Genomic DNA, 27,627 nt, shown 5'->3' on the forward strand with positions numbered 1-27,627 from the left:
CTTCTCACGCATGCACAGACACACTAAATCGCACTTCGTGTATGCACAGAAGTGCAAACCACTCCACGTGTGTGTGCAGACAGGGCGCTTTGCCCTGCATTTTTGACTACCAGCTGGGGCTCCAGAACGGATCCCGGCCACAAAACAAGGTACAACTGTATCCGGGCATCAACAACTTTGGGCAAAACAAAAAGGCTTAACAACTTTGGCCAAAAACAAACAAACTTTTGTTCCAGATTTTCAGTTTTTGAAATATTGCAACCTTAACCCCACCAAGATAAATCAGTCGCAGAGCAAAAATTGTGAAAGTAAGGTCTTTGGAACACCCTGCCACAGCATCAATCTATTGTTTGTATTTATACATATCTCCCCTCCCCCGCCTTTTAGATAAAGAGGTTTTGATAATGAGCTACAAAGGCTGCGCCAGCAAAGACCTTATGGATGAAACAAAATCAATCACCTCTGGTGACCGACACTTTGCCATCCAGTTCGACCAGAGCTACTGTTTCGGTGACCTTTGCAATGCGAAAACGAGGGTAGTTTCCAAGACCCCTATCAAGGACAAAGGTATTTCGGGGGGGGTGAACTCACAGTTTCACTTGTTGGGCAGGTGGTTGTCAATAGGGAAGCTTGAAGATGACACTTTACCATCCAGTTCGACGAGAGCTACTGTTTTGATGACCTTTGCAATGCGAAAATGGAAATGAGGGAAGTTCTCAAGACCCCTATAGAGGACCGAGGTATTTTTTTAATAGGCCACCTGACCGTTAAATGAGAACTCACAGTTTCACTTGTTCGGCAGGAGGTGGTCAATAGGGAGGCTGCCTTGAAGTACAGTGGTACCTCGGGTTACAGAAACTTCAGGTTACAGACTCCACTAACCCAAATGTAGTACCTCGTGTTACGAACTTTACCTCATGATGAGAACAGAAATTGCGCAGCAGCAGCACGGCGGCAGCGCGGTGGCAGCAGGAGGCCCCATTAGCTAAAGTTTTAGCTTAATAACGGACCTCCGGAACATATTAAGTTCTTAACCAGAGGTACCACTGTCTTCAATTTTGGAGATTTCTAAGGTAAGCGGCTAGGGACTCAGGTGGTGCTGTGGGTTAAACCACGGAGCCTAGGACTTGCCAATCAGAAGGTAGGCGGTTCGAATCCCTGCAACGGGGTGAGCTCCTGTTGCTCGGTCCCTGCTCCTGCCAACCTAGCAGTTCGAAAGCTCGTCAAAGTGCAAGTAGATAAACAGGTACCGCTCCGACGGGAAGGTAAACAGCATTTCCATGTGCTGCTCTGGTTCTCCAGAAGCTGCTTAGTCATGCTGGCCACATGACCCAGAACTGTCTGCAGACAAACACCGGCTCCCTCGGCCTATAGAGTGAGATGAGCTAGAGCGAGATGAGCGCGCAACCCCAGAGTCGGTCATGACTGGACCTAATGGTCAGGGGTCCCTTTATCTTTACTAAGGCAAGCGGCCCTGTTCCCCAACTCTTGGGCTCACGTGTTATAGAAAAGGTAACCCTGCTTCCCAAGAAATGTACAAGACTGTGTGCTTTAGGCTGTAATTTAGCAGCGAGAACATGAGGAAAGATTTGAAGGGAGCTATGAGGGGAGTGGGAATATAGGGTGCACTGCAGGGGTTGTGTGAGCTGGGGGGGATAGGTGAGGGGTGAGTGAGGGTAAAGGGAAGGTACTTTTCAGGTGTGGGGTTTGGCAAAGGGTCTGGCGGGTTTGGCAAGTAGAGAAAGCAGGGGCATCAGCTCCTAATATGTGCAAAAATTGCACACACCTATAAGTTGGAGAACTGCCTCACAAAATTCAGGAAAGTGTGGATTTTGAAGGATAACCCTTCGCTTAATGCATCCACATAAACACATACCAATTCATTTCGGTGGGTTTACTCTGAGTACGATTAAGATACCTGTTGCTTTGAAAGGGGCAAATTAAGTAGCTTCACTTTGATATGCAAATCAAATCAAAATATTCTCCCCCTATCATTATTTAAGAGGCGGGAAAAAGGGAGAGACTCCTACAAAGGGGAGTGGCCTTTTTTGATCCAGACCCACTACAGACCCCTTGCTCTTCATTTTGATTTCTTACTCCAGTAACAGGCTCCAACCAGTGTTACTCAGGCTTTGGTTGGGGATCCAGTGGAAACATCAAGGAGACTATGGAATGCGGCAAAGACTACGACCAGTGTTACCAAGGCAGCATGAACATTACTGTTGAAATAGATGGAGGAGGTGAGTTTGCTTAGGAAATTTCTTCCACAGCTCCTGCCCTCCGAATTACTCCCCCTCCCCGCAAACTGGGCTCACTTCCACCATCAGAACCTGGTGGTTGCGGAAGGCTAGGACTTGTTAGGAAGCATACTTTGGCATCAACTGTTCAACACCCCTCTTCCCTTGGAGATTAGGTGGGTCCAATGCTCAGATTATGGGATAAAGTTGCTTCACTCTTGACCTCCTCTAATTTTACCATACCATGCCCTGCTTCCCTTCTAAAAACATTATTTAAAAGCTGTGTTTGTGCTTTAATTCAAGAAGTGATGGTTGGTGGCCAGAAACATGATGGTAAATTGGCTATGGAATGCACTTAAGTTTTAGGCAGAAGGTCAAAACAATTTCACCTGCCCATGTGTTAGAAACTTTGATATATAATCAAGGTGTCAATGGCTCCTTAAACCAAGGTGACAGTCGCCAAAACAGAATGTCTACTTGCTCTAAAGTCTTATTTTCCAAATGACGGACTGACTATGATTGATTCTCAGTTAAACCCCTGGCTAGTTCATATGACCACCTTGAGCTAGGTTAAGAACTTTAAGTTCTCAAAGAAGAAAAATCTCTTCATCCAGGGAAAGTCCACATATATATTGGCCTATTCCTACCTCTTTTTCTTAATGGTGACATGGACCATTCATAACGTAAGAATATTCCTAACAACTGTGACCAGGGCAGTGGGGTGAGGAAAGTGAAAATAAGCAAAAACAATTAGCTGCTCCTGCTCCTGAAAAAGCCTTTTGGTTCCTGAAGTTCATTCTGATTGTGCAGATCAAAATATAACAGATAGAATTCTACAGGATGTGGTATTAGTGTGTGAAAACAGTCAAGATCCAGTGATCCCCAGGCTGGTACCTCCAGATGGTGGAGATGTTAGGTGTCATCCTGGCACTTGGTTGCAGGTATCCGATAGCAGGTGCAAAACGTGCCTGGCTAATTTCAAACACTGCTGCCCACGTCTTACTTGAAGACTGCTTTCTTTACAGCAGCCTTTGCCAGCCCTGGTGCCCTCTAGAAGTTGGCTGGGGCTGATGGGAGTTGGAGTCCATGACATATGGACAGCCGCAAGTTGGTGAAACCTGAATTACTGCTTCACTGTGGCTCCCTCTCTAGTTTAGCAATGGTGTGCTGATTTATTCCCTTTTTAGGGTGATCGGTCGATTGCAAGGGGCCTTTTGGTGAGATGATGTCTTAATTGTACCATCTTTTTATTATAATTATAATCATAATAAACCTGCAGCAAGCTGCTTTGAGGATTTGGGCACACTGAAAAATGGGATGACAAGCTTTTTCTAAATGAAATAAATGCATCTTACTCAGGTTCAAATGTGACAGATAAAAAACACAAAGTAGAATGAAAACAGAATAAAATATATTGCGTAGTTAAAATAAACAATTAAGATACTTCTTAAAGCCAAATATTATAGAATCATAGAACACAGAATTGTAGAATTGGAGGAGTGCTCTGATGGTGTTTCCTGCTTGGCAGGGGGTTGGACTCAATGGCCCTTGTGGTCTCTTCCAACTCTATGATTCTATGATTCTAAGGGACACCAGGGGACATCTAGTCCAACCACCTGCGATGTCAGAATCTGCCTCCCGGAGTAATTTAACTTACTCACACAAACTTTTCACCTCAAAAAACGCCACTCTGAGGCAAAACAGGCCTTTTTTTCCAGAGGTGTGGGGGCCCTGCCCCCTAATAACTCATGGATGTGGGTTACCCCCTCAGGCTCCATGTACTTCACAATTCCCTGTGGCGTCTCAATTCATGCTGGGAGAAGTGGGCCAACGCCCCCCATACCTAACATGTTGTGTCTTTCTTATCCTCCCTTCTCTTCCACAACAGGATCCAGCTCCGTGCCAATGATTATCAGGACCTGCCAGCGCTCAGCCTGCGATGTTATAAAGAGCCAGTCCTTCGGCCCTATAAATATCACCAGCGAGTCGGGGCCTTGCTGCTCCGGCAGCAAATGCAATTGGAAGGATGATGGCTTTTCATTCAATATGAGAAGCACTGCCAAGCCAAACCTCTTTTCTGATCAGGATGAGGATGTTAACCTTGGACATGCAAAAGAGCCTGTCACCCTGGAGTCAGGTTTCCAAGGGCTCAGCCCTCAACTTTGCCCTCTCCTGGCAGTCCTGGGAACCACCATCCTCGGGATATGGGGGTGAGAATGGGATTGGGGAGTACCTGAACTGCTGGAACCTGCATTTGGGTTTGGAAGGGCTGTGTTGTGGAGAAGGAAGGAAGGGAGTTAGGGCTGTGATGGCAAAATACTAAGGGCTATAGCTAGGGTTGTCATATTTCAAATGGTGAAAATCCAGACTTTTTGAGCTAATCTTATGGATAATTTGCAAAAACAGCACTGCCAACATGGGCTGCCATACAGCCAGATTTTCCCAAACATTTTGCCTATTTCCGACAAGACACTGCTGCCGACTGTTGCCGGATGTATGGCAACCCTAATGATACCCAACTAAGCGCTACTCAGAGCAGACCCACTGAAATCAATGCACCCGTTAGCCATGCCCATTGACTTCAATGGGTCTCACTCTCCATAGGACTGGCATTGGAGACAACTCATAAACTACATATTCCATATAATAATGTTATTGATTGGGGGGACCCCTAAACCCTAGAAATTAATAAATGCTAGGATGATTATTATTTGGGATATGAAAGAAGAATAGAAGCTGTAGAGGAATTCCTGGACTAGCCTATGCAAAATGACCTGGCCAAGCTAGGGCCATTAAGGAACAATAGGGGGCTCTAGAGTGTCAGTGGCAACGCAAGAGAACCGACCTTCCCCCCTGCCCTGACATGTGAATGGAGACTGGGGGTTTGGAAGGTTGCCAGGGGAACCGGATGTGAGGTGACAGGAAAAGAGATGGGATTAATGTGGAATCCCTACCAAATCTTGCCTCTAACAGAGTCAAACAATGCATCAAAGAAAAAAATTATTCAGACTCTAAATAGAGGGACCTTCATTCACTTTCCCAGATAGCATACTCATCATGGTATCCAATATATAAAACATCTTTTGGGCTGGAGGAGTACTTTATTAATCTCATGCTTCATTGTACGCCCTCTGCATATCTAATGGGAATACCCTGTGTACCAAAGGCTCTGCATCTGTGAGTCGTGAGACATGGAGGACATTCAACACTATTTGTTACGATGCCCTTTATAAGCATCCCCTAGACAAGAATTCCTCAATTGCATCCTTTGCTCTCTTTCTAACTGAACTCCCCTTGAGTGAATCTCTATTTTGCTGGCTGACAATAACGTATTTACTACTGCACTGGTTGCAAAATTTGCCTTGGCTGCAAGTAAGTTGAGAGCTAGGCACCAAGACAGGTATCATAAGGGGAATGTGAGAAGTGGAGTGCTTAACGTACGCAAGTGTAATTTTTGCATTTTTGTATGTATGCTTTGCTATTGTTGTTGTTGTTGTTCAGTTTTAAATCAATTATTTGTATTCTACGCATCGTGACCAATTGTGATGGCTTATAGATTTTTCCAATAAAGATTTCATTCATTCATCAGCAGATCTGAGCCACTGAAATCAATGGACCCAAGTTAGCCATGCCCATTAACTTCAATGGGACTACTCTCTATGGGAATGGCATTGGAGACAACTCATGAACTACACATTCAATATAATGTTATAGATTTTGTGGTACCCCTAAACCCTAGAAGTTAATAAATGCTAAGATGTTGATTATTTGGGATATGAAGGGAGAATTGAAGCTTCAGAGGAATTCCTGGACTAGCCTATGCAAAATGACCTGGTCAGGCTAGGGCCATTAAGGAACAATAGGGGGCTCTAGAGGGCCATTGGCAATGCAAGAGAACCGTCTTTCCCCCCTGCCCTGAGGTGTGAACAAAGACTGGGGGTTTGGAAGGTTGCCAGGGGAACCAGGTGTGAGGTGACAGGAAAATAGAGTTTTGAGCAAATTCTGCTGGGAATAAGAAGAAGGAAGAAGGACTGGCATCCATCTTGGGCAGGCTGGCTCAAGGCTGGCGAAGAGAGATGCCTTGGACTTCCTCTGGAAAGGACTTTTCTGTAAGATGTGGACTTCCTCCATGCAGACTTAAGGTGTAAAGATGTGAATTAAACATATTTCTTAAAGCTACAACAGTCTCTACCGTGTCTCAATTCTCCAAAGGAACACAGACTCTGAGTCAGTGCTTGGAACCCCATGGGCTCTTGCCACCGCTTGGCAAATAGAGGGGGACAACTTTTGTGACAATATCAAGAATGGTAATCCTTTCATTCATATATATATATATATATATATATATATATATATATATATATATATATATATATATATTGCTTTCGTAGATTTTCACGGGTACAGGAATGCAGGTTTTGGTGTCCTCGTGTGTCTTCCCGTGTAAAAGTTGGGGTGTCTAGGCGACGTTTCGACGAGGTCTCACTCGTCATCTTCAGGCTGGTGCTTTCGGCTTCTTGTTACTGGAACAGAGCAGGATCTCAGTGTTTGAGTTCCTATAAATACTGTAGAGGGGGTGTGGTGTATAGCCTCCAATGTTCTGGGCAGAGAGGAAGTTCCCAGGCTAGTGTGCCTTTTCTTCTTTTGTTCCTTAGTTACTTGAGAGATATCTTGAGTGATTTCTTGAGTGATATCCTGAGTACCACTTAGGTGGGTCATTAGGTGTGGATTAGTTGTTAAAGTCTTTGTGTCTTGACCTCTTGAACTTTGTGAAGAGTTTTCCTGAGAAGATGGCTGTACTGTACTTAGTTGTGCTCTGGCTTGGCTTCGTGTATAGGGGCGAGCTGTGGTTTTGTGGCTTGTGTCAGCCAGATCTGTGTAGGGATTGCAGGGGGGTGCAGCATCCGGAGGTGCCACCATGGATTGGCTACTGGATGGTGTCTGTAATTCATCTGTGGAGAGGGTCTGGGTTTGGGTCTGGTGTGGTTGATTGGTGTTGGCGTTCTGTGTGCCTCTGGATCTGGTGTCAGTTTTTGTGGGGAGGGCTAATTTCCAGATGTCTGGCAAGCGGGATGTGTCGTCACGCTTGTTCATGTTGTGAGGGTGTTTCTCTATCTCGATGGCTTCCATGATTATTCTCTTGTGGTGATGTTCCGTGTTAAAGAGCAATTTGGAATCTGCAAAATTAATTTCGTGTCCTGTTTCTTTCATGTGTTGGAAAAGAGAGGAAGTTTTTTCTTCTTTTTTGACGGCATTCTTGTGTTCTGCGATACGTGCATTTATTCGTCTGTTTGTTTGTCCAATGTACGTGGCTGGGCAGACTTTGCAGGGTATTTCATAGATCCCTTGGTTTTCCAACTGGATTTTATCCTTGGGGTTTCTGAGGATATTGGCTATTTTTTGGTTGGTGCAAAAGGCTGTTTTGATATTGTGTTTATGGAGGATTTTGCTAATTTTATCTGTAGTGCCCTTGATATAAGGAAGGAGGGCCATGCCATTGTTTTCTTCTGTGTCTTGGTTTTTGGGGGGTGTTTCCTTTTGGATTAGCTTCGTAATCCTGTTTTGCTGGTATCCATTGGCAATTAACACGTTTGAGAGATTCTGTAACTCAGTTGTCAAGTGGTCTTTGTCAGCCAGGCGTTTGGTTCTGGAGATGAGAGTCTTGGCTACGGAGTTTATTTGTGCAGGGTGGTGGTGTGATTGTGCATGTAAGTAGCGGTTGGTGTGTGTTTTTTTCCGGTAGATAGTGTGTCCTAGGGAGCCATCAGGTTTTTTGTAGATTAGGACGTCAAGGAAGGGAAGTTGGTTGTTGGCTTCTATTTCCATAGTGAATTGTATTTTGGGGTGTAAGTTGTTGAGATGTGTGAGGAAGCTATCCAGTTTTTCCTTCCCGTGTGGCCAAATTACAAAGGTGTCGTCAACATATCTGAGCCAAAGTTTGGGTTTGTGTTCTGACTTGTCTAAAGCATTGGTTTCAAAGTGTTCCATGTACAGGTTTGCGATGACCGGTGAGAGGGGTGATCCCATAGGTGCTCCTTCTATCTGTTTGTATCTTTGTCCATTGTGGATGAAGTACGTGTTGGTTAGGCAGTGGTTGGTCAGGTCCAAGATGTATTCGGGGGGATTGTATTTGTTTTGAATAGCTGTCAAGGCTTCATTAATGGGCACTTGTGTGAAGAGAGATATAACATCGAAGCTCACAAGTAGGTCATTAGGATGTAGGTTTTGCTTCTTTATTGTTTCTATGAACTGGAAGGAGTTTGGTACGTGTGAAGAGATGGATTCTGCATAGGGCTGAAGTTGCTTGGCGAGAAATTTAGCGAGATTTTGTAGAGGTGAGCCTATGGAGCTGACTATTGGTCTGAGTGGTGTTCCTTCTTTGTGTATCTTGGGGAGGCCGTAGAGTTTGGGGCATCTGGATGATTTTTCTCTGGGGATGATTCTTAGCTGGATTTCTTCACTGATAGGAGAGGCTTTTATTTTGGATTTGGTGGTTTTTTCCAGGTAGGTGGTGGGATCTGTTTTTATAGGTTTGTAGGCAGGATCTTGGAGTAGATTTGATAGTTTTGCTTGGTAGTCCGATGTGTTCATCACCACTGTGGCATTACCTTTGTCTGCTGGGAGAATGATTATGTTGTTGTCTTTCCTCAGGTTGGTGAGTGCTTTCTGTTCTTCTTTGTGTAAATTGCTTCTGGGTGGTTTGCTGGAGCAGAGGATGTTGGTGACTTCAAGTCTGATTTTATTGGCTTCATCTGGGTTGATTTTGGTTAGGCTAGCTTCGACTCCGCATATGATGTTTTCCGTGGGGATGCGTCTCGGGGCGACTGCAAAGTTGAAACCTTTGGAGAGTACTTTGGTTTCAGTTGTGGTGAGGATCCTGTCTGATATGTTATGTACTGTTTGTTTCATGGGTTGCTGTGGAGGGTGGCTGGGCTTCTGGCGTTTCTCTAGTTTGTGGAGTTTGTTGGTGTGTGTGTCTGTCTTATGTGAGGTCTCCGTTTCAGCTCTCCAGACGGCTAGTTGTTTGCATTTGTCCCAGAGTGCAGGGTGGATTTTGTTACAGAGTTTGAGGTGAAGAGTGAGTAGATCTTTGTTGGTTTGGTCTAGTAGGTATCTTTTCTTGTGTAGTTCGTTTCTGATTAGGGATAGTTCAGTTCGTTTCAGGATCCTTTCGGTGGCTGGGGTTTTAGAATGGAATTTAAGTTGGAAGCATGTGGGAATTAAGTTGTTGTCTCGGCAGTTGCGTAGGAACAAGAGATCACATAAGATGGTGGCTCTTCGGACTTCTAGTTTCTCGTAGGTTCTTGTCAGCTGGAAGGTTTCCTCCCCGTAGAGGTAAGATATTTGCTTTCGTAGATTTTCACGGGTACAGGAATGCAGGTTTTGGTGTCCTCGGGTGTCTTCCCGTGTAAAAGTTGGGGTGTCTAGGCGACGTTTCGACGAGGTCTCACTCGTCATCTTCAGGCTGGTGCTTTCGGCTTCTTGTTACTGGAACAGAGCAGGATCTCAGTGTTTGAGTTCCTATAAATACTGTAGAGGGGGTGTGGTGTATAGCCTCCAATGTTCTGGGCAGAGAGGAAGTTCCCAGGCTAGTGTGCCTTTTCTTCTTTTGTTCCTTAATTACTTGAGAGATATCTTGAGTGATTTCTTGAGTGATATCCTGAGTACCACTTAGGTGGGTCATTAGGTGTGGATTAGTTGTTAAAGTCTTTGTGTCTTGACCTCTTGAACTTTGTGAAGAGTTTTCCTGAGAAGATGGCTGTACTGTACTTAGTTGTGCTCTGGCTTGGCTTCGTGTATAGGGGCGAGCTGTGGTTTTGTGGCTTGTGTCAGCCAGATCTGTGTAGGGATTGCAGGGGGGTGCAGCATCCGGAGGTGCCACCATGGATTGGCTACTGGATGGTGTCTGTAATTCATCTGTGGAGAGGGTCTGGGTGTCAGTTTTTGTGGGGAGGGCTAATTTCCAGATGTCTGGCAAGCGGGATGTGTCGTCACGCTTGTTCATGTTGTGAGGGTGTTTCTCTATCTCGATGGCTTCCATGATTATTCTCTTGTGGTGATGTTCCGTGTTAAAGAGCAATTTGGAATCTGCAAAATTAATTTCGTGTCCTGTTTACACCCTCACAACATGAACAAGCGTGACGACACATCCCGCTTGCCAGACATCTGGAAATTAGCCCTCCCCACAAAAACTGACACCAGATCCAGAGGCACACAGAACGCCAACACCAATCAACCACACCAGACCCAAACCCAGACCCTCTCCACAGATGAATTACAGACACCATCCAGTAGCCAATCCATGGTGGCACCTCCGGATGCTGCACCCCCCTGCAATCCCTACACAGATCTGGCTGACACAAGCCACAAAACCACAGCTCGCCCCTATACACGAAGCCAAGCCAGAGCACAACTAAGTACAGTACAGCCATCTTCTCAGGAAAACTCTTCACAAAGTTCAAGAGGTCAAGACACAAAGACTTTAACAACTAATCCACACCTAATGACCCACCTAAGTGGTACTCAGGATATCACTCAAGAAATCACTCAAGATATCTCTCAAGTAATTAAGGAACAAAAGAAGAAAAGGCACACTAGCCTGGGAACTTCCTCTCTGCCCAGAACATTGGAGGCTATACACCACACCCCCTCTACAGTATTTATAGGAACTCAAACACTGAGATTCTGCTCTGTTCCAGTAACAAGAAGCCGAAAGCACCAGCCTGAAGATGACGAGTGAGACCTCGTCGAAACGTCGCCTAGACACCCCAACTTTTACACGGGAAGACACCCGAGGACACCAAAACCTGCATATATATATATATATATATATCACAATTAAACATTTGGAATTCATCACACGTCTTTTTTCTTTAGACTTCCATCAACATGTCTGATAATTTTCCATAGTTATTACATATCTTCACCTTTCTTCATTTATATTGCACTATGTATACTGTAGGGACGCAGGTGGCGCTGTGGGTTAAAGCCTCAGCACCTAGGACTTGCCGATTGAAAGGTCGGCGGTTCGAATCCCTGCGGCGAGGTGCGCTCCCGCTGCTCGGTCCCAGCGCCTGCCCACCTAGCAGTTCGAAAGCACCTCCGGGTGCAAGTAGATAAATAGGGACCGCTTACCAGCGGGAAGGTAAACGGCGTTTCCGTGTGCAGCTCTGGCTCGCCAGATGCAGCTTGTCACGCTGGCCACGTGACCCGGAAGTGTCTCCGGACAGCGCTGGCCCCTGGCCTCTTGAGTGAGATGGGCGCACAACCCCAGAGTCTGTCAAGACTGGCCCGTACGGGCAGGGGTACCTTTACCTTTACTTATGTATACTGTATCTTATCTTACCATGTTATTTAAACAATATTTCTACCAAACCTTCTTACAGAACTTCTTGGAAACTTAGAAATGTTATATCATTATCACAAATATTTTAATATATTCTGTAAATTTATTCCAGTCCTCAGTGAATCTTAGGTCCCATCGGTTGCGAATCCTCCCTGTTAATCTGTCCAGTTCTGCATAATCCATTAATTTCGTTCTCCATTCTTCAATCGTGGGCATTTCTTCTTGTTTCCATTTCTGGGCCACAAGAGTTCTAGCTGCTGTTACTGCATACAAAAATATTTTCTGATCCTTCCTTTTTATCTCACCACCTAAAATTCCTAATAGGAATGCTTCTGGTTTTTTAACAAATGTATATTTCAATATTTTCTTTATCTCATTATATATCATTTCCCAGAAGCACTTCATTTTTTTACATTCCCACCACATATGATAAAATGTCCCTTCTTTCTCCTTACATTTCCAACATTTATTACTCACTTTATACATCTTACTTAATTTGACTGGTGTTATATACCATCGATATTTCATTTTCATAACATTTTCTTTAATTGTGGTGTGATTACAATGGTAATCTATTCTACAGTTCTGTGATTCCATGTTCCTACAACTAGAGAGCAAAGGTAACACATGGAAGATGACCCTTGAATTCTTCCTTCCTTCCTTCCTTGAAAAAACCACTCTTCACTCAACACAATGCAATAAAAACTACATCATATTCTTCAAACAGGAGCAAGACTGAGAGACAAGAATAATATAATGTTGTTAAGTAGAACAAATGTGATGAAACAATTGCAAATCCCTGGCAAATAAAACTCCACAAGAGGGACAAAATGTTTACTCACCAAGTTGGGTTTACAATGATAGAAGCAACCTTTGGAGACCCTGTTCAGCAGTGATTTTAGGCAAGACCAGTATTGCTCCATTACAGACATGAGGCACCTCAGGCCCAGTGGCTGAATGCGGCCCACCAAATGTCTCTGTGTGGCCCCCAGGACTTTCCAAAGGCTGTACTCCTTATCCTCAGGTTGCAGCCCTTGTTGTTCTTGACTCGCACCCTCCTCAAGTGATTTTGCAGGAATGACATGTACACTTGAACTATGAAATGCCTCTTGTTTTTCTGGAGGAAGGCTGGAGATGTGTGAGTACAGGGATGTGGAGACTGAATGACTTTTGCACAACTGGAATGTAGTTCACACTCCTGGCTCCACCTACTTGTTTGCCTCTGGCTCCGCCCACCACTGGTATAAATCCCTCCCCAGGTTGCCTTCTAAGGAATACAGTTCTGGGCAGTCGGAGGGGTCCCCCAACTCTGTCCCGCTCAGCTAGGTCACGGTGCAAGATCAGTGTTCCTTTGCCAGCGACGTCTGCAGAATCTTCCGCTCCAAACCAGAAGCCATCAATCAGAAGCCATAATTTGATTAAGACAGGGCCATCTGGCTGAGATGTCAGGTTGCACAAGTTACACAATGGACGTTTTGTAATGCAAGTTTATTTCTCAAGTTTGCCGTTTATTTCTCAGGTTGGGTGTGCTTCCAAGAGGGAAGCATATGTCCCAGCTGTTCCTACTTACCCAACACAGTCCAGGGACACATTCCAGCCAGGCGAAAACAGACAAGGGGCTCAGCTATACAGCTACAAAAGAAAATGTGTGTTGTAAAGTGCAGTAAAGAAATTTGATGGTGATGGTGAGCTATGGAAAATTTGATGTATTTTTTCCAAAACCTTTTTTTAAACAAGCATTTTCACAGCATTTTTTAATATGTGTGTAGATTCCACCAAGGAGGATTTGAAGCAGGGCTGGTGATGTTTGTAGTTTGGGGAGAGTCATAAGGAATAGATAGAGAGGTCTCTGGCCTAGGATCGCCAGCCCCTGAAATAAAAGGCTGGCTGAATTTAAAAATAAAAGGAGAGCTGAATTTAATCATAGATAAATGGGGAGCGGAGAAAACTGAAAGTGACAGAACATCCCTATTTGCAGCATGATTAAATAGGGACAGCTCTAGTTTTCACTCAGTAGTTATAGTCACACAGCTATGGATCCTCATAGCCACACACCCTTCTAATTTCCCAGACACAGCCGGTATTTGGCCCTTGTAAACAGTGTCTAGGCAGAAAGCGTTGGAATGTCTGAGAAAATCTGCATGTATGAGATTGGATTTTGGCAAATTGCATTAAAAATAGCTGAAAACCAAATTTTTATTTTTAGATTTTTCAAAAATAAATAAATAAATGAAGCTTTTGTGTCTGGAATTTCAGTTTTTGGAAATATGGCAAACCCTAAGCGAGAGCTACTATTTTCTGTGTATCTATGCTCATATGCTGCTACTGGGAGTTCTCAACCAAGTGTTCACAAACAGGCCTCACAAATGAAGGTGTTTCGCGGTTGTTTAGCAGGATCGTTTGAGCAGGGGCTGGGGTACTGTCTCACGGTGTTCATAGGACCAAGGGACATGGAGGGTGAGCGAGCTGCTTCAGTGACTTGCAACACCTGTGCCAACACCTCAAGGACTGCCTCTTTCCATATGAACCCACCAGGATCCTGAGATCATCTTCCGAGGCCCTTCTTCGTGTGTCTGCTCCTCGAGAGGTCCAGAGGGTGGCAACACGAGAACGAGCCTTCTCTGCAGTGATTCCCTGACTGTGGAATGCTCTCCCCAGGGAAATTTGCCTGGCGCCTTCATTCTACACCAGGCAAAAATGTTCCTTTTTAACCAGGCCTTTGGTTGTTCTGATTGACATCCTATGCCCTTTTAAAATGTGGCTCTTTTTTGGGGGGGGGGGGTTATTGGGATGTTGTTTTTATTTTGATTATATATGTTGCAGTTTTTATGTTGATCTTTTCTGTGAACCGCCATGAGACCTCTGGGTATAGGGAGGTGTATAAATTCAATAAATAATACTACTAATAATATTGCTTGTTTGTGTGGTGGGTATCACTTGGAAATGCAGGCATAAGAAATAAAGGCATTTCTTAAGGAAACTAGTGAGAGTTTGGTCTAAAATGCTCTGTTCTCAAGACTGGATACCAAGGGGGTGTTCCCTATTCGTTGTAGGTCCATTCTGGATTCTATCCAGAAGAGCCAATCCCTTAGTTGACACTTATTCAAAGTCAAAACAGAACTCAGTTCTGGAAAATAAGAAGAACCTAAAACATATTGACAAGCTGCTTTCCAGAGTTGGTTATCATACTCATTTTCTATCCAGAGGGCATTTGGCTCGTTCTGTTTATGGTGGTAAATAAAGCAGCCAGGATAGGCATCCCACAGTCTCTGTTGCCACAATTGCTTTGTAGTTACCTCTGCCTCCCTTGCTGAATCACAACAGTCCAGCATGTATTTCTGGATTAAATTTGGCAATGGAGTTCTGGATGCTTTAACTGTAGCACTACAGGCCTATGTTCATGTAATTAGCATGTAAAAACTGCTCAAACTGCAGAGTATCCATTGCTCATTGTACCTACTCCTTCAGAGACAGGGCGGACCCCACCCAGAACAAGCCACTTACCTTTCTCATAGAATTGTGGAATGGTACAGTTGGAAGGGACCCTGAGGATAATCTAGTCCAGGAATATACAGCTATCCCAAATGGGGATCAAACCTGCAACCTGGGCATTGACAGCACCACACTCTAACCAGCTGAGCTATCCAGAAGCTATGCACCCAAAGAATCCCAAGGATTCCAACAAAGTTTATTGATCCTCAACCAACACAACGTTATGGCTAAACATCACTTGTGTGCATGCTCATTTTCTTGACTTTTCTGGGCAGAAATGTTTCGCCTCTAACAACTCTTGTTTTCCTGGTCTGTTGGCTGAAGTCCGTTGTCAAAGCTGGATTAGGCCAGGGTGGGCAGTTCCCCAGCACAGGGCACTGAGCCAGGGAGATGAGACAGAAGTGGTAGCAGCAAGCTGTTTTGGGCAGTCCCCTTCCCCCACTTCGAATTTGTCTTTCTGCTTGAGAAAAATAGATAGAAAGGGGAAAGGAGGGAGGGAAAGGAGGGTGGGAATCCCTAGAGGTCTGCCCGACTGTTTTTGTGATTCTTGATTTCTTTCTGCCATGGAGAGAACATCAGATGAAGAAAAAGGAGAGGAAGATAGGATGGGAGAAGAGGGCAAGGAGAGCAAGAGAGGCTAGTCTCTTTTTGCACCATCGCAACTGGTTGGCTATCACTCAGGGGCTCACATGGGACTCCATATAAATATGAAAATATGGGTCCGCCCCTGTTGCACAACCTTCTTACTTTTTGCGTAATCCTGTCCTCACCAGAACGGCTCCTGTCTCCTCAGTAAGTTTCTCCTGTCAATGTCTACCCAGCACATTTGTGCGCAATAAAGCCAAACAGCCCAACTCTCTCAGATCATAGACTGCTTTTCCTTTTCCTCCACGACTCATCAGGAAATTGGTTCTTTGGCTTGGAGGGCCTCTCGGCTTCAGACCATGGAGGGTGTCGCATTGAGATGGAGAGCTGCAATAGTTGTGCTGCAGGGACTGCTGGCGATGACCTTTCTTATTTCAGGTACCAGTTATTGCTATTGGAATGTCCTCGAGTTGCAGACCTGGGTGGTTGGGTGGGCACCAACTAGATTTGCATGGAGAAACAAGAAGGAATTCCACGGTAAATAGAAGCATTTCAGAAAGGGACGACCAAAAGTGTTCAAGGGGGTGGAATGACTCTCCTATGAGGAAAATTTGCAGCACTAGGGACTTTTTAGTTTAGAGAAAATATGAGAAAGTGTTCACAGGATAGAAGCTCAAGAATTGTGTGTGGCATGGAGAAAGTGGGTAGAGAACCATCTCTCTCTCTCTCTCTCTCTCTCTCTCTCTCTCTCTCTCTCTGTGTGTGTGTGTGTGTGTCTCAAAGCACTAAAAATCGTGGACACCCAGCGAGACTGAAAGTTGGCAGATTCCGGACAGATAAAAGACCTTCTTCACACAGTTCAAAGTTAAACTACAGGAGACAGGGATGTCCACCCACCTGCCTTTCAGCTTGACTTCTCTTGTTCTTCTCAAGAGCTTGGACAGCTTAGCTGGTAGAGCATGAGACTCTTAATGTTAGGGTTGTGGGTTCAAGCCCCATGTTGGGTGAAAGATTCCTGCATTGCAGGGGGTTGGACTTGATGACCCCCATGGTCTCTTCCAGCTCAACAATTTCATGATTCTAAGATTCAGTGGTTACTAGCCATGATGGCTATGCTCTCCCTTGATGGTTGGAAGCAGTGAAGCTAGTGAAACCACAGGAAGGAAGATGAAGAGCTTTTGGGTATCTTAACGGCATCTGGTTGGCCAATGTGAGAGCAAGATGCTGGACTAGGTGGGCCATTGGCCTGATGCAGCAGGTTGTTCTTATGTTCCTAGTTCCTGTGTTCTCACATTGAAGTATGATGCATGAAAAGTGCAGGGGAGTGGGCAAAATAAAATCAGTTTATGGAGCACTAAGGAGACGTTTTGCATGGTTAGAAAAATGACAGGATTAATGCACTAGGAAGTTCAGGTTAACAGCCAGACACTGAGACAACTAGCCCATCTGGAAGTGCCATGATGACATTATGTTTTGATGTTCAGCTCTGTAAAGAAGAAAAGAGCTGTAACTGATCATTAACTGAGAAAGCAGAGTGCTTTGTGTGTACTCTGTGCTCGTGAGGCACATCCATGTTAATGGGTGTGGCATTGTGTTGAACCACCAAAGGAGAAATGTTCCAGAAGGCCTGCAAATGCCGTATTGGTAGTCGGCCCCCCAAATAATTGGCAATTCTTGAGAGAATGAGCTCCTATATGCTCATATTCACTTGCTCTGATATATGCCGATTCGCTTGCTTTGATGCTGTGCTTATCTGTGGGCTGTGGGATGCTCGTCCAGAGAGAGAGGAAGCTTTCAATAGCTGCCCCCTATGGCCTTGCCAGCCAGGTTTGATGGGAGGTGCTAGGCAAACTAGCCCATGTTGCTTTGCGCATATAGGCTGTGTGAATGTTTTATTGTTTGTTTGTTTGTTTGTTTGTTTATACATACCCCGCCCATCTGGATGAGTTTCCTCAGCCACTCTGGCGGCTCCCAATCGAGTGTTAAAAACAATACAGCTTTAAATATTAAAAACTACAGGGCTTCCTTCAGATGTCTTTTAAAAATAGGATAGCTGCATATTTCCTTGACATCTGATGGGAGAGTGTTCCACAGGGTGGACGCCACTACCAAGAAGGCCCTCTGTCTGGTTCCCTGTACCTTCATTATCGCAATGACGGAATCGCCAGAAGGCCCTCAGCACTGGATCTCAGTGTCCGGGCTGAACGCTTGGGTGTCATGACGACCTCTCACAGTTGCACTATCCGTCCCACATCTGTAAAGGCAGTGAGACTCTGCATGTTGTATTATCAGTTTCTTTAGTAAAGCTCTAGGACTGGTCATTCTATTGTTTGGCGCATCCTTCTTTGGTATCCCTGCGTCACACCAATTGCTCAGGCCTTCCTCTGAGCTTGCGGTTCAGGACAATTGACATAGTTGGCAGAATGCCAAAATAAGGATGGGATGGGCTGGACTGGGATTCAGCGGTTGCCTAAGGTGAAGGCATTGGACTGGTCCGTTGTCGTGCCAGATCCAGCAGCCATAACCACTGCTCTCGAGGGACTAAGTTTGACAACTGAAGTTTATGGGAGAAGGGAAACTGTGGTCGTGGTAGGCTGGCTGTTCCTGTCTGTGCTGAAATCTGTTTTTCTGCTTTGATGCATACTAATCTTTTATGAGCAGCCCCGCCCCAGTGGCAGGGTCCTCTGTCTGTTTTGGGACTGCTGATGGGGGGAGTGTCTTTATGACATCAGTTTAGCCCTGTCTGCAAGGAGGAGAAGGTCTGGGCAGCATCAAGTAAAGAGAAGGCGGAGTCATGTCCCCCAGGAGCTTTCCCGGAAAGTGATTTGTGGTTTGACTTGCTTCATGCTGGCACTCAGTAGAGAGGCAATGCTAAGCAGCCTGATGTAGTGTTTTTTAAATTGTGGGAAAACCTACCCAGGGAGAAACAGGAAATGAAGAAGACCTGAGCCTTCTGCTCCCCTCCCTGCTGAAGAGGGACAAGTGGGGAGGGGGTGTCTCAGCTCTTTCCGCTGAGTGACAGCTGTCAGTTAAGATTCTGTATCCTGCCTCTAAGCAAGTGCAGTAAAAACAGGACTAGGAACTGTGAAGCGTGCTCCTATGGAGCGTTCTGCCTCCACTCATTTTTATTTTATTTTTTATTTTGGTTCAAATTGATTCTCATTATTTTGACCCAAATCATACTTCTAAGCTTTTAGTAAAACAGTAATTAAAAGCCAAGAACTCTTAACACGTGAATAAGCAATTACAGAAATACAGAAAAAAATTACAAACATTTCAAGTTTTGTTTTTAAAGTTGTAGCAACCAAGCAACCACACTTGGGGCAGGGGGCACTGTAAAATTTCCCAAATTGTAGATGAATTAGGTAGTGCTTTCTTTTTTAGTATATTCACCTTGCTCATGAGTCCCAAAACCTATTCGCTTTTTCTAGGGATGTTCCAAGCCCTGCCCCAAGGTCAGCTGAGTTTCCTTATTGTATGCCATGCTTGACTCTGATGATTTAACTTTTCTGGATTGGTGTGTTAAGGATATGCAAGACCACCTGCAGTGCCAAGCGGTTGGGCAAAGGTCAAGGACCATGGAGGTGAAATAAGGGTGCACTTATTCTATGTGTGTCCCAGGGGACATATAGTAGGGCATAGGGTGGCACCCAACAGATGCATAGAGAAAAGAAAGGACAGGTTGCAATGGGCATTTTTCTGGCAACAAAGTGAAAGAATTGTAGCAGCTTGTGAAACTTGCTGGAAGCAAAAGCCCTTGTTTTACAAGCTACCCATTTGCAGGCTCTCGCTGAGGGCAGAATGAGCAGTGGGCTGGGTGTGTTTCAGCAACAGCTCCTCAAAGGAACTGAAACCCAGTACCCACCTCTTGGAGAGCAACTGTGTATCATGCTTTAGAGCTGCAGAATGCATGAGCATATTATTGGAACAGCAATTCCGAATTCTGCCTGGGTCACCCAAATCCCTGAAGGAGTGGGCCCCCATGCGGTATGGCTGATGAACAATTGGCAAACTGGGAGGGGGTCCCCCGTGGAAGAGCAAAAGTCTTTTCCAGTTCCTGTATATTAAATGGCCTCAGCCCAGTATACCTGAAGGAGCATCTCCACCCCTATCATTCAGCCCAGACACTGAGGTCCAGCTCCAATGGCATTCCGGCAATTCCCTCACTGTGAGAAGTGATTTTGCAGGGAACCAGGCAGAGGGCTTTCTCGGTAGGGGCACCCACCCTGTGGAACACCCTCCCACTAGATGTCAAGGAAATAAACAACTATCTGACTTTTAGAAGACATCTGAAGGCAGCCCTGTTTAGGGAAGTTTTTAATGTTTTATCGCTTTATTATTATTATTATATTTTGTTGGGAATCACAATCTGATGGATGGGGTATATTATTATTATTATTATTATTATTATTCGAGTGTGGAAAATGCACCCTGGTGTACAATTGATTATATGGGCCCTGGACGTAGTGCAACTGCTCGGGGGCATGATAGACCCCAACTATTGAGGAAAAGTAAAACTGATCCCTGGAAAAGAGCCGGATGTTGAGAAAGATTGAGGGCACAAGGAGAAGGGGACGACAGAGGACGAGATGGTTGGACAGTATTCTCGAAGCTACCAACATCAGTTTGACCAAACTGCGGGAGGCAGTGGAAGACAGGAGTGCCTGGTGTGCTCTGGTCCATGGGGTCATGAAGAGTCGGACACGACTAAATGACTAAACAACAACAAAACTGGTCCTGCAAGCTCTGCAGACATTGCCCTATCAGGCTGGGGAAAGTGGGCTCAACTCCAACTGCTGGCCACTGAAATTCTGAGCATGGCTGGGACAGCTACTAGTGCAGTGCTGGTGCTGGCAGAGGATGTGCCTTGGGTTGAGCCTAACCAATATTTGTTTGCCCATTAGCAGGCAGTCCCTGAGTGGTGGTCATTGTTATCCTACTGTGCGTGGTCCTGGAACTCCTAAGCTGGCTTGTCTCCATTGTGCCAGGATGTTCCAATACCACATGTGGACTGGGAGCTTGGGGAGTTTGGCTGTCGTGAAGGAGACAGCAAAGGTTTCTGCTGCAATTGGATGTATCGTTCAGCAGCAAACACTGACTCACATGATTGCTACATCTGCACGCAGATGCCAGTACATGGACAAGGAGGTATTCTAGTATATTTCAAGGTGTTGAATGAAGTCCAAGCAAAGGCAGTTGGCAGGGAGGTGCCAAATTTTGGCATTGCACCAGCTGCCACTGAGCTTTGAAACACCATCATGCACTGAGACAGGAGAAGCTTTCAATAGTTGCCACCTATGGCCTCGCTGGCCTGGTGTGATGGGACATTTGGAGAAAACTGATGCATGCTGCTCTGTGTATCCATTGCTTGGGTGTGGACTAGTCATGTCAACATTTTACTGTTGCAGAGTCCGTCCTGCATCTGTGAAGGCAGTGAGGCTCTGCACACTGTGCTGTGAGCTTACATCTTTCTTTCATAAAGTTCTAGGACTGGCCATTCTGGCTTTTTTTTCTTCATCCTTCTTTGGTATCTACTCATCAAAGCACTCACTCAGGCCCCTCCTTTGGGCCTGCGGTTCAGAACAGGCACTTGGCGCAAATTTTTGCTTTCTAAGAACTTCTGCTTTCATGTTAAAAGGGGGAAACCAATTTCTAGTCTCTGGTGATTTCAAGGCAGGATGACATTGCTGATAGCCTTTCCAGGATCTCATACCCTTTCTCCCCACACTTCTTTTCAGGAATTTCTGCCTTGAGCTGTCATAGCTCCAACACCGTGAATCATTTCACTCCGCACAAGGGCAACACCACAGTGTATGTCTCCGCAGTGGGTGGCATTATCAACTGCTCCAGTGCTCAGAACGTTTGCACAGATGCACAACTTACATTAACTATAGGTAAGTGCTGCTCCGCCAGATGGATCCTGTGTGGCTGCAAGATTTTTGACAGAGGAAAAGCATGCAATTACTTGCAACCCCTAAAATGCCTAGTGGATCAAAACATATTTTAAGTACCTTAATTCTGAATGCATGCAAAGCATCATTTCAGGCTTGAATTGGGGCCTGAAATGAAGCGTTGCATGCATGCAGAATTAAGGTACTTAAAATGTGCTTTGATTCCTCTTATTTTATATTTGTATATTTTTGGACAAATTCCTCTCTTCCATTGCTTTCTTTTTAAATAATAAAAAAACCCAAAGCTATTGTTAAGAGTTGTCACAGACCCAGTTCAGATGTAACACTAAGCCAGAGTTTAGTGCAGAGACAGGGGACCTCTGTCCCCTCCAGATTTTGTTGGATCTCAACTCCTACCATCCCTAAACATTGGTCATGCTGGCTGGGGATGATGTGAGTGGAATCCAATATTTGGCATTGGATCAGATGACACTTGTGGTCCTATCCAACTCTACAATTCTATTAAATCTGGAGGGACAGATTCCTGTCCACAATGTAGTGTTGCAAGAGCGACCTTCTGTAAGTTTGTCTGGGTTTTGACATCACAGAGAACTATGTCTATTTCAAATGTGATAGCAGAAACCAAATAATGTATAAATCACCCCCACCCAGAGCAAAAATTGTCTTTGGAAAACCCTGCCACTGCATCAATCTATTGTTTGTATATATGCATCTCCCCTTGTTTTAGATAAAGAAGTTTTGATAGTGAGCCACAAAGGCTGCGCCAGCAAGGACCTTAAGAATGAAACAGAATTTATAACCTCTGGTGACCGACACTTTGCCATCCAGTTCAACAAGAGCTACTGTTTTGATGACCTTTGCAATGCGGAAACAGAAACGAGGGAAGTTCCCAGGACCCCTACTGAGGACGGAGGTATTTTTTTAGTAGGAATTCTGACCGTTAAGGGAGAACTCACAGTTTCACTTGTTGTGTGGGCCAATAGGTTTTCAATAGCTTGAACAATTCAATTTTGTAGATTTCTAAGACAAATGGCCCGCTTCCCCAACCCTTGGGCTTGTGTGCCAAAGAAAGCTAACTCGCTTCTCAATAAATGTACAAAACAGTGTGCTTTAGGATGTGATTTAGCTGTGAGAGCATGGGAAAGGTTTGGCGGAAGCTGTGAGGGGAATAGGAACATGGAGTGACCTGTAGGGGAGGGATGAGCTGGGGGGGTTAGGTGAGGGGTGAGTGAGGGGTAAAGGGAGGGGACTTGCTCAGGTGTGGGGCTTGATGAAGGGTCTGGTGGGTTTGGCAAGTGGAGAAAGGAAAGGGCGTCAGCACACACTTATAAGTTGGAGAACTGCCTTGGAAAATTTAGGAAAGTGTGAATTTCGAATGATAGCTCCTTCTTCACACATCGACCTATACTCATACACATTCATTTCAGTGGGTTTACCCTGAGCACTTTTTTTTTTTACTTTTAAAAGTCCTTTATTGTACATATAACATAAAATACACAAAATACAAACATTGCACACCACAAATAATACAACAAATTACAAACATTGAAAAGAGGGAAAAAAGAAAAGAAAAGAAAAAGAAGTAGAAAAAAGTATGTTAAGAAAAAATAAACCTTCCGACTATACCCATTGTACTATTTTGCATTTTGATTTTGTTTTTTACAGTTTCCTAGAATTGCTTTTCTCCTTCTTAACTCTGTTTTTCCTCCACCATTACATTATGTTACAAGACTCATTCAATATCTGCCAGGAGACTTTAGTTATCACAGTAACTATTGAGATAATATTTAAATACTATCCATTCTTTATTAACATCTTGCATCGAATGTCCTCTCGCTCTGAGTACAATTGTAGCCCGAGTACAATTAAGGTACTGATTGCTTTGAAAAGCGCAAATTAAATAGGTTCACTTTGATATGCAAAGCAAACCGAAATATCACCCCCAATCGTTATTGAAGAGATGGAATAATGGGGGGGGGGGGAATCCTATAAAAGGGAGTCACCCTTTTCCACCCAGCCCCACATTAGCAGCTTAATGGGGTGAGTGTTGCTCTACAGGCCCCTTGTTCTTCATTTTGATTTCCTATTCCAGCAGCTGAACCAAGCGGCTCCAACCAGTGTTACTCAGGATTTGCTTGGGGCCCCGGTGAAACCGTTCAGCAGACTATGACATGCAGCAGGGGCTACAACCGGTGTTACAATGGCACCAAGAGCATTTCAGTAGGTGAGTTCTCCCTAGGAAATTTATTCCACAGTTCCTGGCCTACAAAACATTTTGCCCCCTGCTGGACTTGTCGGGAAGCATGCCTTGCAATTAACTGTTCCACATCCCAACCTATGAAGGTGTCTTTTCCTTTGGAGATTAGGTGGGTGCAATGCTCAAATTATGGGAGAAAGTGGAGAGGGAGCCTGAAATTGTTCCACTCCTGACATCCTCTAATTTTACCATACCCATGCCCTCTTTCTCTTCTAAATACATTATTTAAAGGGTGTGTTTGTGCTTTAATTCAAAGAAGTGATGGTTGGTGACCAGAAACAAGGCCTTCCTTCTCCATGATGGTAATTTGGTTATGGAATGCACCTAAATTTTAGGCACAAAGTCAAAACAATTTCACCTGCCCACGTGTTAGAAACTCAGATATATAATCAAGGTGCCAAATGGCTCCTTAAACCAAGGTGACAGTCGCAAAAACGGAATGTCCAGTTTCCATTTGGGGGCAAGATGGCTCTAAAGTCTTGGTCTTCAAATCATGGACTGACTGTGATTGATTCTCAGTTAAACATCTGGCTAGATCCAGGGACAGTCCACATATATCTTGGCCTATTCCTATCACTTTTTCTTAATGGTGACACAGGCCATTTGTAACGTAAGAATATTCTTCACAGTTGTGAGCAGGGCAGTGGGGCGGGGAAGACAAGTGACAACAATTAGCTATAACATTGTTCACTGCTTCTGTTCAGGCTACACTGGAAAAGCTTTTTGCTTCCTGAAATTCATTCTGATTGTGCAGATAAAATATAACGGGCAGAACTCTACAGGATGTGGTATTAGTGTGTGGAAACAGTTGAGATCTGATGATCCTCAGGCATGTACGTCCTCCAGTTGTTGATGTCAGGTGCCATCCTGGCACTTGGTCGCAGGTGGCTGATAGCAGGTGCAGAATGCAAACTCTTCTGCCTTCTTCTCACTTGAAGACTGATTTCTTTACAGAAGCCTTTGCCAGCCCTGGTGCCTTCTATAAGTTGGCTGGGGCTGATGGCAGTTTGAGTCCATGACATATGAATGGCACCAAATTGGTGTAGACTGATTTACAACTTCACTGTGGTACTCTCTCTATTTAGCAATTGTCTGCTGATTTATTCCCCTTGGGGTTGATCCACTGATTGCAGGGGGTGTTTTGATGATGTGACATCTTAATGGTGCCTAATAGTAGTAGTAATAATAATAATAATAATAATAATAATAATTAAAAAAAAAAATCACCTGCAACCTACTCTGAGAATATAGGCACACTGAAAACTAGGGTGTGACAAGCTGCTTATAAATGAAATAAATGTATCTCACCCCTGTTCAGATGTGCCTGAGGCCCGTTGATGGAAATGACATAGATGTATTCCTTTTCATGTAACTACAACAACAGCAACAATTTTATTATTTATACCCCACCCATTTGGTTGTGTTGCCTCAGCCATTCTGGGAAGCTTCCAGGACATATAAAAACATAATGAAACATCAATCATTAATAAGAACAATCTGATCCAATGTAAAAGAAAAAGCCACAATAACTTTAAAATAAACAACTTATGTGCAAATATGATTTATGTTTGTGGCCAAAACTAATACAAAAGATAAAAGACATAAAAGAGAATAAAATATATTGCACAGTTAGAATAAATATTTAATAATTAATTTAATTTAAAAATAATTAAAATTTAAATAATTAAAACCGAACATTATGTCAGTTCAGAGTTTGCTCCTCTGAAGAACTTACTCCCACAGATTTTCACCTCACAATTGCCACTCTAAGGCAAAGCAGGCCGCTTTTTCAAAGATGTAGAGGGACCTGCCACCTAATAAAAAGTTAGGCGCATTGTTTGAGCCTTGGTCACACTATACTCATGGGTGTGGGCTACCCCTCGGGCACCATGCTCTTCACGATTCCCTGTGGTGTCCCACTGTATTCTGCCTAACATTTTGTGCCTTTCTTGTCTTCTCTTCCCTTCCCACAACAGGACCTCTTTTCGTGTCCATGATCTTCAGGACCTGCCAGCGCCCAGCCTGCGATGTGTCTGAGAGCCAATTCTTCGGCCCTATAAATATCACCAGCGAGTCAGGGTCTTGTTGTTCAGGCAGCAATTGCAACAAGGAGGAGGGTGACATTCCGAACAAGGGAATCAACCCAACAGCTCCTGTCAAAATAGCTTATGATGTGAGGAACATCGCCAACCCAAACCTCTTTTATGATCAGGATGAGGATGAGGGTGATAAGCTTGTACGTACAGAATGGCTAGCCCCCCTGCAGTCAGGTTTCCAAGGGCTCAGCCTTCAACTTTGCCCTCTCCTGGCAGCCCTAGGAGCCACCATCTTCGGGATATGGGGGTGAGGAAGGGGGTTTGGGAGCACCTGAACTGCTGGAACCTGCATTTGGGTTTGGAAGGGCTGTGTTGTGGAGCACAGAGGAAGGAAGAAGGGAGGGGAATTAGCGCTCCAAGACAGTGATCAATCCCAACCAATTGCATGTATGGCTCATATATATATAATAAAATTTTATTTTGGATGGCCACCGCCTTGGGGTCTAATTCGCCCTCCCAAAACCAAGCAATTTATTTGCTTCCCAGGACCCCACCTATTTGGGCTATGATGGCAACATACTAAGGGCTATACCCAACTCAGTTCTACTCAGGCAATAAACCTATTGAACAACAATGCTATTATAAGTACCTTGGCTTGGGTTTTAATTCAAAACTGTCCTGGAAGCCACACCTACTCGCAGCTAAATTGAAATCCTCTCACTCTTCATTATGGTTTTCCAGAGTTCGGGGGGGGGGTATAGTTGCCCCCACAGTTGAGGTATTTCAAAAGAAGATTGTGCCACAATTATTGTATGGTGCACAGATTTGGGGATATAGTAATGGCCGCCCGTTAGAAGTGGTGCAGAACTCTTTCCTGAAGTCTCTGTTGATTGCCCCAAAGGCACATCCGCCCCCTTTTTAAGAGCTGAACCAGGGCTAATCTCCTGACAAACCAGTGTACATGTAGCATGTAGTACTGGCTGAAGTTGGCTAGCATGAGTAATTCTAGGCTCCCTAAAAAATGCTTCTTAGAGCAATTGCAATCTATGCCCCAAAGTGCTTGGGCAAACTCAGTCAGTAAGATTCTCCATTATTATGGGTTTAATGTGGAATCCCTACCAAATCTTGCCTCTAACAGAGTCAAACAATGCATCAAAGAAAAAATTTATTCAGACTCTAAATAGAGGGACCTTCATTCACTTTCCCAGATAGCATACTCATCATGGTATCCAATATATAAAACATCTTTTGGGCTGGAGGAGTACTTTATTAATCTCATGCTTCATTGTACGCCCTCTACATATCTAATGGGGATACCCTGTGTACCAAAGGCTCTGCATCTGTGAGTCGTGAGACATGGAGGACATTCAACACTATTTGTTACGATGCCCTTTATAAGCATCCCCTAGACAAGAAATCCTCAATTGCATCCTTTGCTCTCTTTCTAACTGAACTCCCCTTGAGTGAATCTCTATTTTGCTGGCTGGCAATAACATATTTACTACTGCACTGGTTGCAAAATTTGCCTTGGCTGCAAGTAAGTTGAGAGCTAGGCACCAAGACAGGTATCATAAGGGGAATGTGAGAAGTGGAGTGCTTAACGTATGCAGGTGTAATTTTTGCATTTTTGTATGTATGCTTTGCTATTGTTGTTGTTGTTCAGTTTTAAATCAATTATTTGTATTCTACGCATCGTGACCAATTGTGATGGCTTATAGATTTTTCCAATAAAGATTTCATTCATTCATCAGCAGATCTGAGC

General features: G+C 44.4%; 4 protein-coding genes and 1 long non-coding RNA gene across 9 annotated transcripts in view; 3 read left to right on the forward strand and 2 right to left on the reverse strand.

Annotated features, from left to right (window-relative positions):
• The window catches only part of LOC309345929 (ly6/PLAUR domain-containing protein 5-like), an 18,754-nt gene extending 4,937 nt beyond the window's left edge, over positions 1-13,817 (forward strand). For 2 of the 3 annotated variants that reach the window (XM_081869424.1, XM_081869426.1), the window contains exons 3-6: positions 388-567; positions 2,103-2,240; positions 4,126-6,071; positions 12,486-13,817. In XM_081869424.1, the coding sequence (XP_081725550.1) occupies positions 388-567; positions 2,103-2,240; positions 4,126-4,451 (644 nt within the window). In that variant the 3' untranslated portion in view covers positions 4,452-6,071; positions 12,486-13,817. The remainder of the gene's footprint in view (positions 1-387; positions 568-2,102; positions 2,241-4,125; positions 6,072-12,485) is intronic. The other variant, XM_081869425.1, reaches the window with a different exon arrangement.
• The window catches only part of LOC309345992 (ly6/PLAUR domain-containing protein 5-like), a 66,221-nt gene that overhangs the window by 22,517 nt on the left and 16,077 nt on the right, over positions 1-27,627 (forward strand). The window lies entirely within an intron of this gene.
• The window catches only part of LOC309346189, a 55,098-nt gene continuing 33,310 nt past the window's right edge, over positions 5,840-27,627 (reverse strand). Inside the window, exon 3 of the long non-coding RNA XR_014158438.1 lies at positions 5,840-5,926. This is a non-coding gene — a long non-coding RNA (uncharacterized lncRNA). The remainder of the gene's footprint in view (positions 5,927-27,627) is intronic.
• LOC309347516 (uncharacterized protein) lies at positions 6,690-9,653 on the reverse strand. The gene is made up of 2 exons (XM_081872168.1): positions 9,608-9,653; positions 6,690-9,152 (listed from the first exon to the last, which is right to left on the reverse strand). The coding sequence occupies exon 2, from the start codon at positions 9,144-9,146 to the stop codon at positions 6,720-6,722; it is 2,427 nt and encodes an 808-aa protein (XP_081728294.1). The 5' UTR covers positions 9,147-9,152; positions 9,608-9,653; the 3' UTR covers positions 6,690-6,719.
• Positions 15,639-27,618, forward strand: LOC309345947 (uncharacterized protein). 2 transcript variants are annotated; one of them, XM_081869463.1, is made up of 5 exons: positions 15,639-16,098; positions 21,399-21,554; positions 22,300-22,485; positions 23,665-23,796; positions 25,806-27,618. In XM_081869463.1, the coding sequence occupies exons 1-5, from the start codon at positions 16,020-16,022 to the stop codon at positions 26,174-26,176; spliced, it is 924 nt and encodes a 307-aa protein (XP_081725589.1). In that variant the 5' UTR covers positions 15,639-16,019; the 3' UTR covers positions 26,177-27,618. The 2 variants fall into 2 exon arrangements, with proteins under 2 accessions (XP_081725589.1, XP_081725590.1); XM_081869464.1 differs by lacking the exon at positions 15,639-16,098 and adding an exon at positions 16,475-16,612.

Source organism: Podarcis erhardii (genome assembly GCF_964252035.2).
Source record: "Podarcis erhardii genome assembly, chromosome: 7".
Taxonomy (NCBI): Eukaryota; Metazoa; Chordata; class Lepidosauria; order Squamata; family Lacertidae; genus Podarcis; species Podarcis erhardii.